General features: G+C 46.3%; 1 protein-coding gene and 1 long non-coding RNA gene across 8 annotated transcripts; both read right to left on the reverse strand.

Annotated features, from left to right (window-relative positions):
- Positions 1–1,420: 1,420 nt before the first annotated feature.
- Positions 1,421–2,037, reverse strand: LOC112269939. Its single transcript, XR_002962200.1, has 2 exons — positions 1,833–2,037; positions 1,421–1,734 (listed from the first exon to the last, which is right to left on the reverse strand). It is a non-coding gene; the product is annotated as an uncharacterized LOC112269939 (long non-coding RNA).
- Positions 2,038–11,752: 9,715 nt separating this feature from the next.
- Positions 11,753–16,394, reverse strand: LOC104581740. Of its 7 annotated transcripts, none has more exons than XR_001407513.2 (5): positions 15,284–16,188; positions 14,824–15,170; positions 13,434–13,583; positions 12,176–13,326; positions 11,753–12,036 (listed from the first exon to the last, which is right to left on the reverse strand). XR_001407513.2 is itself a non-coding variant. In XM_014902082.2 (4 exons), exons 2-4 carry the CDS (start codon positions 15,160–15,162, stop codon positions 12,019–12,021), a joined length of 510 nt encoding a protein of 169 aa, XP_014757568.1. In that variant the 5' UTR covers positions 15,163–15,170; positions 15,284–16,188; the 3' UTR covers positions 11,753–12,018. The 7 variants fall into 7 exon arrangements, 3 of the variants coding, with proteins under 3 accessions (XP_014757568.1, XP_014757551.1, XP_010228435.1); XR_002962201.1 differs by having other exon boundaries at positions 12,176–12,476; positions 13,434–13,586; XR_001407514.2 differs by having other exon boundaries at positions 12,176–13,286; positions 13,434–13,586.
- Between the last annotated feature and the right edge of the window lie 433 nt (positions 16,395–16,827).

Consider the following 16,827-nt stretch of genomic DNA (forward strand, 5'->3'; position numbering starts at 1 on the left):
TTACATGTGGAAGTTGTATAGTTCATTTCTGAAATGGGAAATGCATTTTTCCTGTACGTTCACTGGCACGTACATCCCCCACCGTCCGATCTCCATGCGATTCGCACCGACCGGGCAAGGGGTTCACTCTCACTGCTAGGCAAGGGGTTCACTCTCACTGCTAGGCGCCTACGAGCATGCATGTGCTCAGGTTCTCAGGTGGGCAGCACTGACTTGCCTATCCAGCTACAGGCGTCGCATCATGTACACATCATGTACTACCTGCTAGTGTCGATTTCGACAAAACTGACCTCGTGCTGAAAAGAATTCAAAGACTTGGTGCGGAACTATTTCACGCCGGTAACCCTTTTTCTCAGCGCCCAACAACAAGGCGTTACACCCAGCCAGCTTGGCAGGAGATGCCAGCGTGGCCACTCAAGGACCCACTAGGGTGGTCATGTAGCACATGGGCGCTACATAACCCGTGGCTTAAATCCTGCCTGAGCCGAAACCCTAGAGCTCTTCTTCCCCACGTCCAGTCCGAAGAACACGGGTGGTGTTCTGTCGGCCACCTCAAGACTGCCCCCAAAAAATCCTTGCATTCAGCTGCTACGTTGTGGGATTTCGCCCCCCCCCCCTAAGTGCATCAAGGTACCCTCCCCCATTCCTTTAGTTATGTCCGAATAGAATCCGCAGATTTCGTTGGGTTTGGTGGTTTTTGGAAAGGGGTTATTTGAGGTATGATTGTATATTGTTGGTTTGAGTCATCATGTGCTGGAGAACTCCATGTTTACCGGGAAATCTCTATGTTTCGAACCATACTGTGTTAGAAACCCAAGGTTGGTAGGTTTAGTTTGGAGGGGAACCCTAACAGTGCAAATATTTTTCAAAAGAATGCTTGTAGTATTCTGTTGATGCTAGTGGCGTTGATGCAAGTTTTTCGTTGTAATACTTTTCTATATGGCAAGAATAGTTCATGTTCACCACGTGGACAAAAAGGCTTTTTTGGGTGGCAATGAGAAGGTGGATTTGGAGGAGATAGACTCGGTGTTCGATTCTAGTCCTACATATGCAGAGCTATTGGAAGAATTGAGGATTGAGTTGAAATGGATGGATCCAAGTGATGTTGAGTTGGAGGAAAAACACAATGTTGGGTTTGGGTCTCACCTCGGTTGGAAGACAATGCGCATCTCTTCTGAGCAACGTTGGACAGCATACAAAGAGACGGTCGCAGAATCACAATACAAGGCTCTTGAGTTATTTGCTTCAAGAAAGATTGATGGCAATGTGCACATTGTTTTGAACCGTAGCCTAGTTGGAAGGGACTCCAATGTTTGAAATAGGAGTCCGGCACCCATGACGGAGCCTCGGATGCCGAAACCTTCGAATGTGGCGGACGCGCAAGACAGAAAAAAACTGTTTGACTTGGGATGAAAAAAACTGTTCGTATAGAGCTATGTATATACGTATTTAGACAATATATGTGATTGTATTGGACAATGGCATGAATAAAGGTATAAAAAGTTAGAGTGGCATTTCTTCAAGTCAACATTTTGTAATGACATATCTCCAACCGGTGAAAATTATAATGGCATCCAAGTGAGCCATCAGCTGCTCGACCCCGACGGCAAGCCCAACGGCAACCTCAACTTTGCCTGCTACCTACGCCATCACGGGCGCCGCGGCGTGTCCTTGGGCAGCCCAAAGCCTCGTCGCAGCAGCTCGCGTCCTTCAACGGCGACCGGAGCAGTCCAGCTAGAGCAGAAAAGATTTATACTAGTAAAACAGAGAAGCCCAGCCAGCGAAAGCAGCATCGATCGCAGTCTTTTAAGAATCAGAAGAAAATCCTGCACCTGCACAATCCAACCCAAATCGCCGGCTCTCAGAGCGTCCCCGGGCCACAAGCAAAGCAGGGTTTATTCCCCTTCCTGCCTCAGCAAAGCAGGGTTGATTCGTCTCACAGTTCATGTGTAGTGAACTTGTGTGAAGTCCGGATCTCATCGTCTGTGCCTCCTGCCTGGCAGTGGCAGCCAGACGATATTGATCTCCACTGCCGAAATGGCCTGCTGTGAGAGAACAAGTTCACTACACATGAAATTCCACATAGCAAGATGATGCTAATTTTTTTAAATAATAGGATTTTTTTAATCATTTTCAAAAATAATACGGCCTCGGCAGTCGGCCTGGCCCAAGCCGATTAGGCCCAGTCGGCCTCGGCCAGGTCGAGTGCAGGCCGCTTGCTCCCGGGATGCCCGACTGGCGCCCCAGTCGGCTTGGGCCAGGCCGACTGGCCAGTCGGCTTCGCCTGGGCCGACTGGAGCCGACCGCCCGCGGGCCCGCCTGCCTTTCTCTTTTTCCTTTATTCCCTCCCTTCTTCCTCCCCAGGCCGAGCCCGAGCAGCCCAGCGCCAGCGCCAACTCCCTTCTGTTCTTCCTCTTCCCTTCTTCCTTCCTTGCTAATGCCCCCAATTTGTAGCCAAAATTAGTGAGTTTTGTTCCCGTTTAACCCACAAAACTGCATCCCCTTGCTATTTAGCACCCAATGACACCTTGATCTACTCTTTTCGTTGAACATTTTGAGCTAATTTCGTGTTCCTAAGTTGGGGCAATGGTGGTGGTTTGGAGGAGTTTGGAGGTGGTGGTGGTGCTCATTCGGTGACCGTGAGGCCGCTCGAGGTTGGGGTTCGCACGCTTCAAGGGTAAATCCTAATCTCTCACGTATTTATCCTATAATGTATATGTTTATGAGGATATGTGTGTACGTATATATAGAAGTATGTTTTAGCATTTGGTAGTGCTCATTATTTTGGACCACTGTTAATGTCGTAGTGCTTAGTATTTGATGCGTCTAAATATTATGGCCGGGAGTAATATGTTTTGGTAGAATAGATTTTTTTTTGATGCCATACTACTTAGTATTTGACGCGTATTAATATTTTTAATATGCCGTACTGCTTACTATATGACGCGTATTAATATTTTTTATATGCCGTACTGCTTACTATGTGACGCGTATTAATATTTTTTTTGGATGCCGTACTGCTTAGTATTTGACGCGTATTAATAATTTTTATATGCCGTACTGCTTAGTATTTGACGCGTATTAATATTTTTTATATGCCGTACAGCTTAGTATTTGACGCGTATTAATATTTTTTATATGCCGTACTGCTTAGTATTTGACGCGTATTAACATTTTTTATATGCCGTACTGCTTAGTATTTGACACGTATTAATATTTTTTATATACCGTACTGCTTAGTATTTGACGCGTATTAATATTTTTTATTTGCCGTACTGATTAGTATTTGACGCGTATTGATATTTTTTATATGCCGTACTGCTTAGTATTTGATGCGTATTAATATTTTTTATATGCCGTACTGCTTAGTATTTGACGCGTATTAACATATTTTATATGCCGTACTGCTTAGTATTTGATGCGTATTCATATTTTTTATATGCCGTACTGCTTAGTATTTGACGCGTATTAATATTTTTTATATGCCGTACTGCTTACTATGTGACGCGTATTAATATTTTTTTTTTGGATGCCGTACTGCTTAGTATTTGACGCATATTAATAATTTTTATATGCCGTACTGCTTAGTATTTGACGCGTATTAACATTTTTAATATGCCGTACTGCTTAGTATTTGACGCGTATTAATATTTTTTATATGCCGTACTGCTTAGTATTTGACGCGTATTAACATTTTTTATATGCCGTACTGCTTAGTATTTGACGCGTATTAATATTTTTTATATACCGTACTGCTTAGTATTTGACGCGTATTAATATTTTTTATATGCCGTACTGATTAGTATTTGACGCGTATTAATATTTTTTATATGCCGTACTGCTTAGTATTTGACGCGTATTAACATATTTTATATGCCGTACTGCTTAGTATTTGACGCGTATTAACATATTTTATATGCCGTACTGCTTAGTATTTGATGCGTATTAATATTTTTTATATGCCGTACTGCTTAGTATTTGACGCGTATAAACATTTTTTATATGCCGTACTGCTAAGTATTTGACACGTATTAATATTTGTAATATGCCGTATTGCTTAGTATTTGACGCGTCTAAACATTTTTTTAGGCATCAGAGATGTCTGGTGTAGTGAAGTTTGTTTTTTACTACGGTTCCGGTACTGTCTTAACAACCGAGCACGGAGCTGATCTGAGTCAGTTTAAGTATGTGGAGTTGGATCTAACGGCCCCTCAAACATGGACGTTTAGTCAGCTACAGGAATGGTTGGTACGATGTTTAGCGCTCAATGCTGAAACATACACCGTCCGTGTGCAAGCATTGTGGACCAAGTCAAGTTCAAATATTTTTTGGGTTTTGAGGCTGATAGACCGGACATCAAAGTGGGTGCGCTGGTTAGAAAGTTGCGAGAAAAGGGGAACTACACCTGTCACCTTAATCCAGGTTGTCGCTCATGAGACCAATCCAGCTGAAGGCGAGGGTGAATCAAGTTATGACTTGTCCAATGCAAAGTCTGTGTCGAATGCTGGAGGTGGTGGTTATGAATCAGGCCAGAGCTCCGAGGCAGTAGGAGAGGATGAGTACACTGGCGAGGCAGATGCGGACGAAGAAGATGGTCACTTGCAGAACAAGATGGATGATGAAGATACAGATGGTCATAGTTCTTATGACGATGAGTCTCATGAGTCGGACGAAGAGGAGGTGCCGATTCCTGCATCATGGAATCAACACTTCTCTTCAGCTATGATCGTGAACGATGGGCATGACTCTGCATGGCAATATCATCAGAACAACATTGCGAAGGGTGCCAGATTTCCTGACAAGAAACATCTGCAGGATGCCATAGTTGCTTGGGCAATGTCCACGCAAAGGGTTTTCAAAACAACAGTCTCTTCACAAAAATATCTGACAATGGAGTGCGAACAAATAGATTGTCCCAGGAGGGTGCATGGCTATGTTCCTAAGTATGACACAGATTGGGTTGTGAGTGATTTGGTGTTGCACACATGTGTCATTCCCCGTATCCCTCAAGCCCATCGTAACCTCTCGTCGACGCTTCTTGCTCGGTTGCTTTACACGGAGATAGTGGAGAGCAAAGCAATGGAAGTGAAGGCCATCATGCATAAGGTCAGGGTAAGGTTTAAGTACAACATTTCGTATGGCAAGGCTTGGAGGGCTAAGCAGAGGGCTCTTGAGGAAAGATTTGGTTTGTTTTTCGACTCGTATGACTCTGTTGTCCGCCTCCTCCATACACTGCAAGCCCGTAATCCAGGCACCTATGTCGACATCCAACACTTCCTGCACCCAGAGTATCCAACTGTGAGGGTGCTGCAACGACTGTTCTTCACTTTCGGTGTATGCATCCAAGCTTTCCATCATTGTCAACCGGTGTTATGCGTAGATGGAACTTTTCTCACTGGCAAATACAGGGGGCAGATCTTGACCGCCCATTGGTCAAGACGACAACAATCAAATTGTTCCGCTCGCATTTGCTTTCGTGGAGGGTGAGAACACTGAAAGTTGGTTATGGTTTTTCAGGCAGCTCAAGAGAGAAGTTGTGCATGATAAGCCGAATGTGTGCATCCTTCATGATAGACATGCAGGCATACTCAGTGCGATAAGAACACTGACAAACCCTGGGCCTGATGAACAGACTCCATGGCAGGACATGCAGAGTCGTTGGTGCATGCGGCATTTGGGGGCCAACTTCTTCTCGCAGTTCAGGAACAAGTCACTTATGAATCTATTCAAGAAACTCTGCAAACAAAACCAACAATGGAAGTACACTAGGATACGTGGTTAGCTTGATGAGTTCACGAAGAAACATGTTAGGGAGAGGACAGCGGCATGAAACGCGGCGGTAGCAGCAGATGTAGCAGCAGTGGCTGCATAGACAGCAGTTGAAACAGGACCATCTGAGGAAGAACCGGTTGGGCTTTGTGACTTGCCAGGGTTTGACCCACCCGGCACTAGGAGAAGGGTTGGGAGGTAGATTAAAAACTTTCAGCAGTGGATAGAGCACGAGCCTCTGGAGCGGTGGTCTTTGCTGCACGACACACATGGCGCTAGGTACGGCGTCATGACTACTAACCTGGCAGAGACATACAACTTTGTCCTGAGGGGAAATAGGGCTTTACCACTTACAGCCATCGTCGAGGGTATTTTCCATGGCACGGTGAAGTATTTTAGAGAAAGACGACAGAGAGCTGAAATGCATATGATGAACAACCCAAATACACCGTACTGTGAAAAGATTATGAAGTATATGGATATGAAGATGGAAAAAGCTAGGTCTCATACTGTCGTCGCCATCGGTAATCAAGAACACAGGTTTGAGGTGTGCCTGCCAACTAACAAGTTCGGCGTTGGAAATGAATTGAGGACACAGGAGGTGAAGATTGGAAATGAAGCGTGACCAACGTGTGAGTGCACCTGCAACAAACCAAAGTTGCTTCACCTTCCTTGCTCACATGTACTTGCTGCTTGCGGGCAGCTAGGGATGGACGCAATCTCATTTGTGTCTCCCTATTACCTGAAAGAGTCTGTGCTTAGCACATGGACGGGTGAGATGCTAGGGTTTTGTGCAATGGGCAATTTCAACAAGGTAACTCCTGGTGAAAGGCGGTACATCCCTGACCCCGGGCTACTGCGGACAGGCACAGGCAGACTCCCGTCCAGGCGCATCCGAAATGATATGGATGAATCTGAAGCCGGAGGACCGTCATGACAATGTTTTCTATGCAACCATTTTGGCCACAGGGACACTTATTGTCCAACTTTCGGTACTGGTGAAGCTACTGCCCGTGGAAGAGGGAGACGTGGACGACGAGGGAGAGGAAGAAACTAGGCTTATCATGCATATGTGAAACTATGTGTTAATTTGTACCCTATGTTTTAATTTGTACTATATGTGAAACTTTGTGTTAATTTGTACTCCATGAAACTATGTGTTAATTTGTACTCTATGTGGAACTAAGTTTTATTTAGTACTCTGTGAAACTAAGTGTTAATTTGTGCCCTATGTTTTAATTTGTACTCTGTGTGGAACTGTGTGTTAATTTTACGCTTTGTTCAACTATGTTTTAATATGTACTCTCGGTTTAACTATGCTTAACTTTAATTTGTATGTCTAACTATGTTTATAAATGTTACAGGCACAAAATGGAGAGAGTATCATTGCTATCTCCAGAGATTGAGAGTAAGCATTGGGCTGCTCGATTGGTGGCGCATCCTGAGAGTGTCGAGCCCCTTGTCACGCGCACTCCTAAGGAAAATTGGATGATACACCCTACCTGGATTCAGCGGTATTTATTCAATCATCCCTTGCATGTCCATTTTATTTATTCATCCCTTGCATGTACATTTCGTTCAATAATCTTTTGCATTTACATTTCATTTATTCATCCCTTGCATGTCCATTTTATTTATGCAGTTTGAAGTGGGCTGGCCTTTTACCTTTCGCACGACTTGTTGAGGCAACTCGTGCGGAAATGGTAGAGGGCGAGCGACGAGGCTTGAACTCTACACAGGTACAAATTGACCACTCGCTGCTGAGCTGCTTAGTGGACAGATGGAGACCCGAGACACACACGTTTCACTTTCACTGGGGAGAGATGGCTCCTACTCTCCAGGATGTGTCGATGCTGTTGGGACTACCATTGGTGGGTGAGCCCATAGTACCGTTGCAGGCACCAGCTGATTGGCACGAGGGTATGGCACTACGCTTTCAAGGTATGTGTTAATTCGTGCCTTGTGTTTTAATTTGTACTCTATGTGGAACTATGTGTTAATTTGTGCTCTACGTTTTCAAGGTATTCTTGCCGGAGCTGGGCCACTCACCTCGGAGGCTCACGGACCTAAGCTAGATTGGTTGCTCAATTACCAGGTTAGATCGATGTGTTTTAAGTTAATATATCTAAGAGCATAGCTCATATACTTGCATGGGTTTACTAACACTTGGTTTTTGTTGCATGCAGATTCAGAAGTTTGGGTATCCAGAGACCCAAATGACTGAGCCTCAGATCACTCGGAGCCTTGAGGCATATATAATGTGGCTTCTCGGGAAGGTGATGTTCACCGAGAACCACGTCACCACCATTAGCGCACGCTACATCCCTATTGCAGTGGAGATCGCGAATGCAACTTGTGGTGACGACATCACACAGAGGAGTTGGGGTTCGACCGTCTTAGCTGCTATGTACCGAGGTATGTGCAACGCTTGCCAGCTTGCGTCGCCCAAGTCAGCCCTGCTTGGATGTCCTTTATTGTTGCAGCTCTGGTCGTGGGAGAGGTTTTCTATCGGCCGACCAGACGTTACGGGTGATCACCCTAACCCTGAGCAGGAGTTGTTTGACTTAGAACACATCTACCTGCCTACTTTCGCGACAATTTGGACACGTAGCAAGGTATGTCGAATGTGAAATTCATACATTAGTTTACATAAACCATGAATGAAGCTAACTTCTTTTTTTTTACAGAGACGCTTTGCACACGATCAGGTCAGGAATTGCTACCCATCATTCAACGAGCAGTTCAACGTGTTGCACTCGAAGGCGGTTGTCTGGGAGCCATACACACAGGACACCATCGAGGATAGATACCCTGGCGGGATGTCCACGGTCTGCACGAGAGATTACGCTTACTGGATGACAAAATCAAAGATCATCTTCGACATCTGCGTGGAGGAGATGGCCCAGCAGAGGGTCATGAGGCAGGTTGGGGCACGCCAGTTGGTCGTTCCTCCACCGACGGAGGATCCACTTCCACAGGTCGTCCACAGGTATGTGCAGTTGTCCAATTTATGATTGTCGTCCAGAATTGTCCATAATTTAATTGTTCAACTTTTATTGCGATCTCAGATTTACCAGGAAGGGAAGTACCAGGACCCAGACTCAGTGGCTGCAGAGGGTTCGGTCGTACGTCACAGAGTGGGAGACTGCGACGACACAGGTTTGGCCATTGGCGACCTTTGGTCTCGATCTATTCAACGGATATTTGCAGAGGTACATGACAGCTACCCGATTGACCATCATTCAACACTCTCACCCCCAGGAGATAGCCGAGCCGAGTTTGCAAGATATGTACCCTAGCCAGTCTACTTCAGGCTCTAGACAGCACGCGGTAAGTATCTTCTCTTAACATAATGCATGTGTTTGTTACGTACTTTGCCATATATATGTAATACTCTTCGTGCCAATTGCAGGCTCAGTTGACACAGGATTTACAGGCCGAGTTCGCTGCGTATGGACGTTCGCTTTTGACCGGTCCACTTCTACTACCACGGGAGCCACACCGGTCCTGGCTTAGACGAATGGAGGAGAAGCTACGCTCTGTTTACACGGCTATCACGTGCACCCGCACTTCGGACGTCGTTCACCACCAGGCGTCCGTACGGCCCCCTCGTCACTCCACGCACCAGCAGCGGCCACGTCAGCAGGAAGCACCGCACCCCCGACACCACCCGCATCCACGTCTACCAGAGCAGTCGACGCCCATGCCACCACCTCCTGAGCAGGCCGAAGGTTCGTCGTGGCACCAGCCGCAGTCTTCTTTCGACTATTGGCACCAGCAGCAGCCCTCTTTTGAGGCTGGAGGTTCGGCGTGGCACCAGCATCAGCCCTCTTTTGAGGCTGGAGGTTCGTCGTGGCAGCACCAGCAGAGTCCCAGGATGAACTTCGAGTTTTCTCCACAGACCCAGCCACAGGGTATGTATATTTCTATCTATTGTGTTCATTACCGTGACTGCTACGCAATTGTAATGCTAAGTACTTTCCCACATGCAGGAGCCTACGGGCATCAGTCGTCATTGTCCGAACCCTCGTGGGGTAGTGAGCAGGATCACGCTCAAGGAGAGGACTATTCTGTCCAACAGAGCTGGATGTTCAGTACTCCGCCACCAGACCCCACACAGGAGGATACACAGTATCGTGAGGATGGGTCCGTGATTCCTCCGCGCAATGTATTGCCACCTCATAGGTATGGCTGGACCACGCCACAGGCACCCTCGGAACGCCGTCCCAGACGTCGTGCCTGATATTTGGATGTAGGTCCTATGTATGAGAGAGACATGTTACTAATTTTCGCATTCTTATTCAAGTTACATTTGCATATAAATAACGGCATGACTTAAATACATATGCAATAGAAAGACTGAAATTAAAACCGACAACTTAAAATAGACGGGAAACAGTGGCGGTAAAAGGAGGCGGGAAAAGGAGGCGGGAAACGGTGGCGCAAAAAGGAGGCGGGAAAACCAGGCGGGAAAAAGAGGAGGGAAACGGTGGCGGGAGAATGAGTTTGAGAGCCTATAAATACCTTATCTCCGGTAGTCATCCAAGCATCCTTCCCACTATTGTTTTTTCCAATATTCCAGTGTCCACAAATGAGTTTGCCTTGCTCGGACCAGGGCGAGAGGCCGAGAAGGATGAAAGATGCGATGTTGCCTCGGGGGGTGGAATATCTCAGGTGTTGGTGCGGCAATCTATGCAAGGTGAAGGAGGTGACAGATTTTTCAGATAAGCTGGGCATGAGGTTTTTCATGTGCGCGAACTATGAGTATGAACCACCTGTCCCGGTTTCGCCGTACGACAAGCCTCCGGTAAGCACATTTAGGTGTTCTAAAACATGTTTTCTGTGTCATAGCAGATTTGTAACAGTAGGCTTTTTTGTAGTCTCCTCCGCCCCTATGCATGTGGTATCGTTGGATTGACACGGAGATGCCGGATTGCGCGGTGGAAGAGATCAAGACAAGGTCCCGAAATACATGGCAGCGTTTCCACGCGGAGGAGCGTGCGGAAAAAGCTGCAGCCCAGGAGAAGGAGGAGCAAGAGAGAGAGATGAAAGAGCATAGGGAGGAACAACGTCGTTGGATTGACGAAGCACTAAGGAAAAACAGAGAGAAAGCGCTTGAGATGCAAGAGGAGGAACGAAGGCGCAAGGATGCTCATGAGGCAGAAAGGGAGAGGAAAAGAGAAAGGACCGCCGTGGCAAAGGCTGCAGAAAAATGTGGCGATACGAGTGGAAAATGGCCTAAGTGGACTCAGTAGTGCTTGTGTTTCTAATGTATTTGCTATATTTAATTATGTCCAATTGCGGTATTACCAATGTATGTTAATTTAGTCGTGCCTTGGTTCCGTAACCAACACATTATCGATGTATGTTAATTTATCCAAATGTCAAGTCTTTCAGTTCAAACAAACCGCAAAGAATCGACACGGAAATTGTCCAGCAAATTATCGATATATGTTACTCTTTATCCAAGTTGTCAAGTCTTTTAGTTCAAAAAATCGCAAGGATTCGAGACAAAAAATGGGACTCAGCCGTGTATGCGTTGCTCATGCAACGAACTAGCAGCGAAGACTAATTACTTCCAATCGGATTCGGCGTGTTACTTTTATCCATGTTGTCGAGTATTTTAGTTCAAAAGACTGGAAGGATCCGAAGAAAAAAATGGAATTACTTCGAATTTGCGCAGGAAAAAATGGAATTAGTTCGATCGGAAAAAATGGAATTGGCTGGCCAGAATCCAGTCGGCCTGGCCCAAACCAACTGGGCCAGTCGGCCTGGGCGAAGCCAACTGGGCTTCAGTCGGCCTGGGCCAGGCTGATTGCAGGCCAGTTGGCTTCGCCCAGGCCGACTGGGCCTACTCGGCTTGGGCCAGGCTGACTGGGCCCAATCGGCCTCGCCCAGACCGAGGGCATATTATTTTTGAGATTTTTGAAAAACGCGTATTATTTTTGGAAATGATTAAAAAATTTGTATTAGCGCAAGATGATTGACTATACACGTTGACGGTTGTATTCCACATTGTGCGCGTACCAAGTGAAAAATGAGACGTATTGTGGAACAAATGAGAAAAATATATACACGTTGTATCGTGGAATGGAGAGAGCAGTGCATAGATGGTCCGGCTCAGGCCCAAGGAGTTGTGTTCATAGTACGCAGATGCTCCAGCTCAGACCTACTGAGGCGGGTCATAATTGTTATTAGGATTACCCGTATATGACGAACCCATTGCATTGGCCCCACCTGACTCCACAACTACACGGTCTGATGCACCTGCAGTAGGAGTTCACAACCAAAAAGGATATGTAATACACATCTAATCAGACTAACTGCATGCCAACTATTCCAAAGAAAGGCAGAATAAAAATTATATATATGGCCAGGAATAATGAAGAGTTTGAAGCACAAGTACCGCTCTTTTGGGCAAGGTCCCTTGCAGCAAGTTCGTCCTGTGCTATGAACATGAGAGATACCTGCAGGATCAGGAATAACACAACCAGTATCTTGGACGCCCTATTGGAATTCATGTTTGTTTCTTTTCTCGCCTTCTTGGAAAATTAGTGTGTGAAGAACAAGATGAGTGCACTGCCGCATTTTATAAGCCATGCGTGAATGGTGCGTGTAGAAATTTTGTGGAATTTAGTCCACCATTGAGAAATGCTTGGCTGGTACAGTAGCCACATCGTGCAAACTCTCTGTCAGCTTGTTATCTCCTGCCAGGTTTGATCATTAATTTGTCAATTGGAGCAATCTCCAGTGTCCAAGCAGAGTGGGTGTGGTATGGTAGGCTTCAAACTCAAAGACCTTCCAGGACGCCTTCTCAGGGTCAAAATTAAACGGCAGAAACTGTGTTGATCAGATGGTGAACTCACAGTAGTTTGTGTCCTGCTGGTCACTCGTTGTAACTTTGCCAAGGGAAGAAGTTTGGTTCAAAGCATCTGGTGAATCCACAGATATGTGGAATTTGAGTAGCTGCACCACTTATATGGTGAATCAAGATTTCAAAATTGACTGCAGTTTGATCTCGTTTTTACTGTCGGTGTTACTCTTATTCTTTCACTCTTGACGTGGTTCGGATGATTTTACCACAATACTGAAGGAAAAGCTTGAAGCTTCGGAAAACAAATTGGGACCGGAGTGGCTGATAAGACTTGCGTCCCCAATCAGAGGACAAGCCCAGCAGGTGTCAGAAGTAAGCAATGAGATGCATATAACTAAATACATGCTGGAAACTAATGAATATAATGTGATCACCATTGATCAACATATTGGTGCATTTAAGAGCAAATAATTAGAATGATTTTCTACTATCTGGGCTCAATATTGCCAAGCGGAATGACCTTCTTTCCCTTACGATACAAGGCCAGCCCACTGGCTCTGCTTCCAGATTAATCAAGAGACGAGGAGCACAGTGGATGGCTTCCTAACTTGTTGGTTACAGAATGGCCTAGGCTGTTCAATCTCAATGTACGATTTGACAATGTCTGCCTCTTTGTCTGTCTCGTCGCATAATTGAATGGGAGCTGCTAAATGAAGGAAGAGATAGTGACCGGAGCAGTCCAGCTAGAGCAGAAAAGATTTAGTAAAACAGAGAAGCCCAGCCAGCGAAAGCAGCAACGATCGCAGTCTTTTAAGATTCAGAAGATAATGGGTCTCGGCATCGATCGTACCTGCACAATCCATTTATTCGCCTCGCAGTTATCAGATGACCGCCTCCTCCTCACCCAGCCGGCCAGCCGGTCCGGCCGGAAGTCTGGATTGCATCGTCTGTGCCTCCTGCCTGGCAGCCCGACGACATCGATCTCCACCGCCGAAATGGCCTGCTGTGAGAGAACGAGTTCACAACACATGAAATTCCACATAGCAAGAAGATTGATTAAATTAACTTTATTCAATCAAGCAAGACAAGCACATGCACAGTGCATACAGTTGGGGAAACGTATGAACTACAGGAGCAGACACCACGGCGCATCTTAATTAGTACTACATACAGGTAGGATAGGAGGCCCTTGATTGAACCTAAACATCTTCGCTCAGAAAAAGTAATCTAATACGCTTCACCAATAAGTCTTGGCTCTGAACCTCCGTTAGGGGCTTTTCAACAACGAATCTTGCGGCGCCATGAGGCGAAACCCAATCCAACCGATAGTCTGTTAGCTCAGGTTGACGGATGAAGCAGGTGATTGCATTTGTCAGTACCATCTCTCCCATTTGTTGCACGCTAGTTCCATTCATATCTTCCCTCTGCTCACCAATTGTTTGCCACCCACGTATCTCCCCACCCCCTTTAGGCGAATGAGGGAGAAAGATAGCTTGCACCTTTAGAAGTGGCCAACCATTCACAGCATTTCTATCGGCTTTGTCAGCTGAGCTCTGCACATTGTACTGATCAAAAGCTGAAACTTCGCATTCAAATCGCATGAAGAGAAGTTGCTCCGCAAATCTGTATGACAGCAGTTCGTACGGGATCACCTTGTCGGCACAAGCCCTTTGCAACACATTTGCTTTGCAACATAACGGGTCTGGCCTCGCACGATACAGGCACGAGGTCATTGTACGATTATCAATATCTGACAAACAAGTGTCGGACATGTCTTGTGTAGGTAGCTGGGAGAGCTCTCGGATGGCAACTTGGGCCAAAGATTTGAACCGAGGTCCTAGTGACTCTAGGCATTGAATGGCAATCCCAACTATGTCCATGTCTTCCGATAGTCGTAGCACCAATTCTACATCAAAACAGTTTGCTGGTACTTTGGCATCAAAGCCACTAAACACTAGGAATGCCACTACACCATGCTCTTCAGAACGTAGGGGACTGATACGAAGGTCCACGTGGATTCGGCTTGCTTGTACCATTTCATAATGCAACTTATGTCCTTGGAAAAGCTGTGTGATGAGAGGGTTGAAAAACCTGTAGTGCACAAGTGTACAGCCACACTCCACGTCCCTCATGAACTCGCCAGCCTTGTCAGCGAACGACTCGAATCTTTGAACAGCGGAGTGGCTCAGCTCAAGTTTGTTCATGCCAAAGCCAAAGAAAGACGAGGCGGAAGAACGTACCGCACCAAGAATCAAAGGAAAGGATGAGGAGTGGTGGTCGTTCAGAGCATGCCGCTTGCTTCTCAAGAGCACATCGCACTCGTGGTAGACATGTTTGATCATCATCCGTCGACGCAGCAAAGACACATTGGTGATGGGCAGCTTGCTGGATCTCTCGAGCACAAACTCTAGCTGGGAGTGCGCCAGCTCCAGCTTCTCCAAGGCGTCCCCCATCCCCATGGACGCCCTCTCCTTGCGTTTGCCCAGCACATAAGAGAATCCTCTACTCACCACCTCCTGTACAACAGCCGTTGCCACAATCCCCGCTAACATGGAGCCCATCGATTGCGATTGGTCCATCTCTGACTCTGATGCAAAGCAATTTGGAGGAACAAAAACAAGATTGATTAAGTGAAGTTTCACTAATGCATAGCAGAGAGACGGACACAGAGAAAAATTAATCCAAGTAGTTGTGTGTCACCTTCTCCTAATTAACCCGGAGTGCGTGCGTTGAGGTAGCAGAACAGGTCTTGTCGAAAAAAAGTATGGTTGAAGATGATAAAGGGAGTATAATACAATGCTCTACTCAGGTATTAGTAGACTGAACGAGATAGAAAAACAATGTGTGTGATATATCACCCTCAACTTGTAAGCTCGTCTCTTAGCTGGTTGTTCTCCGCATCGACCTATTCAACTGGGTAAGTTCATGTGTGGTTCTTAACCTATGACCAGCTAGTTATGGCTGAGGGCTGCCAGTCCCCACCGGTTACCAATAGTCCAATGAGATAATAAACCTGGTGCTTGTTTTTACACGGCATTTAATTATGATGTGCCTGCCAGAAGCTGCTGCGTTGCTTCTGAAGGTGGTGACACGTTTTCAGAAGTTACGCGGATGGCCCGAAATGCTTTTCAGCTGACAAACAGTATAATTAATAGTATCACAGATGGGATTAGCTTTCGGTTACATGATGAGAACATCGTGTGTCTATTCTGAATCCAATTGATAACTCTCTAGCTAGTCCTCATCATCTTGGTGAGCTCAAGCATGTTGTGAACCACTCTTTTTGTTTAATTATCTGAAGATGTAGTCTTTTTTTGCGCTACTTGAATTGTCGCCGGGTGGATTAGATACTAGCTGTTTTAGCCAGGGTGCTAAGCTGCTAATCCTGTTACACTGTGCTGTCTGTGCAGTAACAGTTGGTACTTGGGAATCGGTTGGAAATCGGTGAGAAATGCAGAGGATGTTTCCTAAGGAGTCAAAATTTCAACCCCAACTCTTCCAACACGCTAATGTGATAGCCACTTCACTTCACTGCAGAATCCATTTGAGCCCTACTGGGTTCTTCACCATCAGTACGGACGATTCCGCAGGAAGGGGCGGGTGGGAGGAACCCTAACCTGACGTCGCGGGCGTCGACGGCGCCCCGTCTCCCAGCAGGTCTTGGCCCTCCTCTCCCTGATGCGTCGATGTAATCCGACGAGGAGGCCATGGCGGCGGCGGCGGCGGCGTGGTCTCGTCGGCTGTCGGCGCCAGAAGCAACAGGGTTTTGGAGATTTCGTGGTAGACGGAGCGCGAATCTTTCAGACTCCCACGCACTTAATTAAGTTGCAATCTCCTCGTCAAAGCGGGAATCATAAAATACGCTTATTCGGCGAGAAGGTTAGAACACAAACTCTGCTCGATCGATTGGAAGTATTGGTGGGCATCGGACCGGGCTTTTTTTAAAAGCTCGGTAGCCCGGCGGGCTTGTCCCATTTGTGGCTGGTCTGGCACATAATTAATCGGGCTGGACCGGCCGAGGCCACGCCTGCTCTTCAGCCTCAGGCCCTCGGGCCGGCCCGGCAAGGCCCGTTTATATATTTTTTATTTCCTTTAGGATTACATATTTGGCACATAAGCCTTCTCAATTCTAGTCCAGCCCACTATTTTTTCTATTTTAGCCCACTATTTTTTTTGGCCAAGCCATTTTAGTTTTCTGTTTTTTCTTTAATCTGGCCCAACCCAGCATGTTCTTTTTTTCCAGT

Source organism: Brachypodium distachyon, chromosome 1, assembly GCF_000005505.3.
Source record: "Brachypodium distachyon strain Bd21 chromosome 1, Brachypodium_distachyon_v3.0, whole genome shotgun sequence".
NCBI classification, from domain to species: domain Eukaryota; kingdom Viridiplantae; phylum Streptophyta; class Magnoliopsida; order Poales; family Poaceae; genus Brachypodium; species Brachypodium distachyon.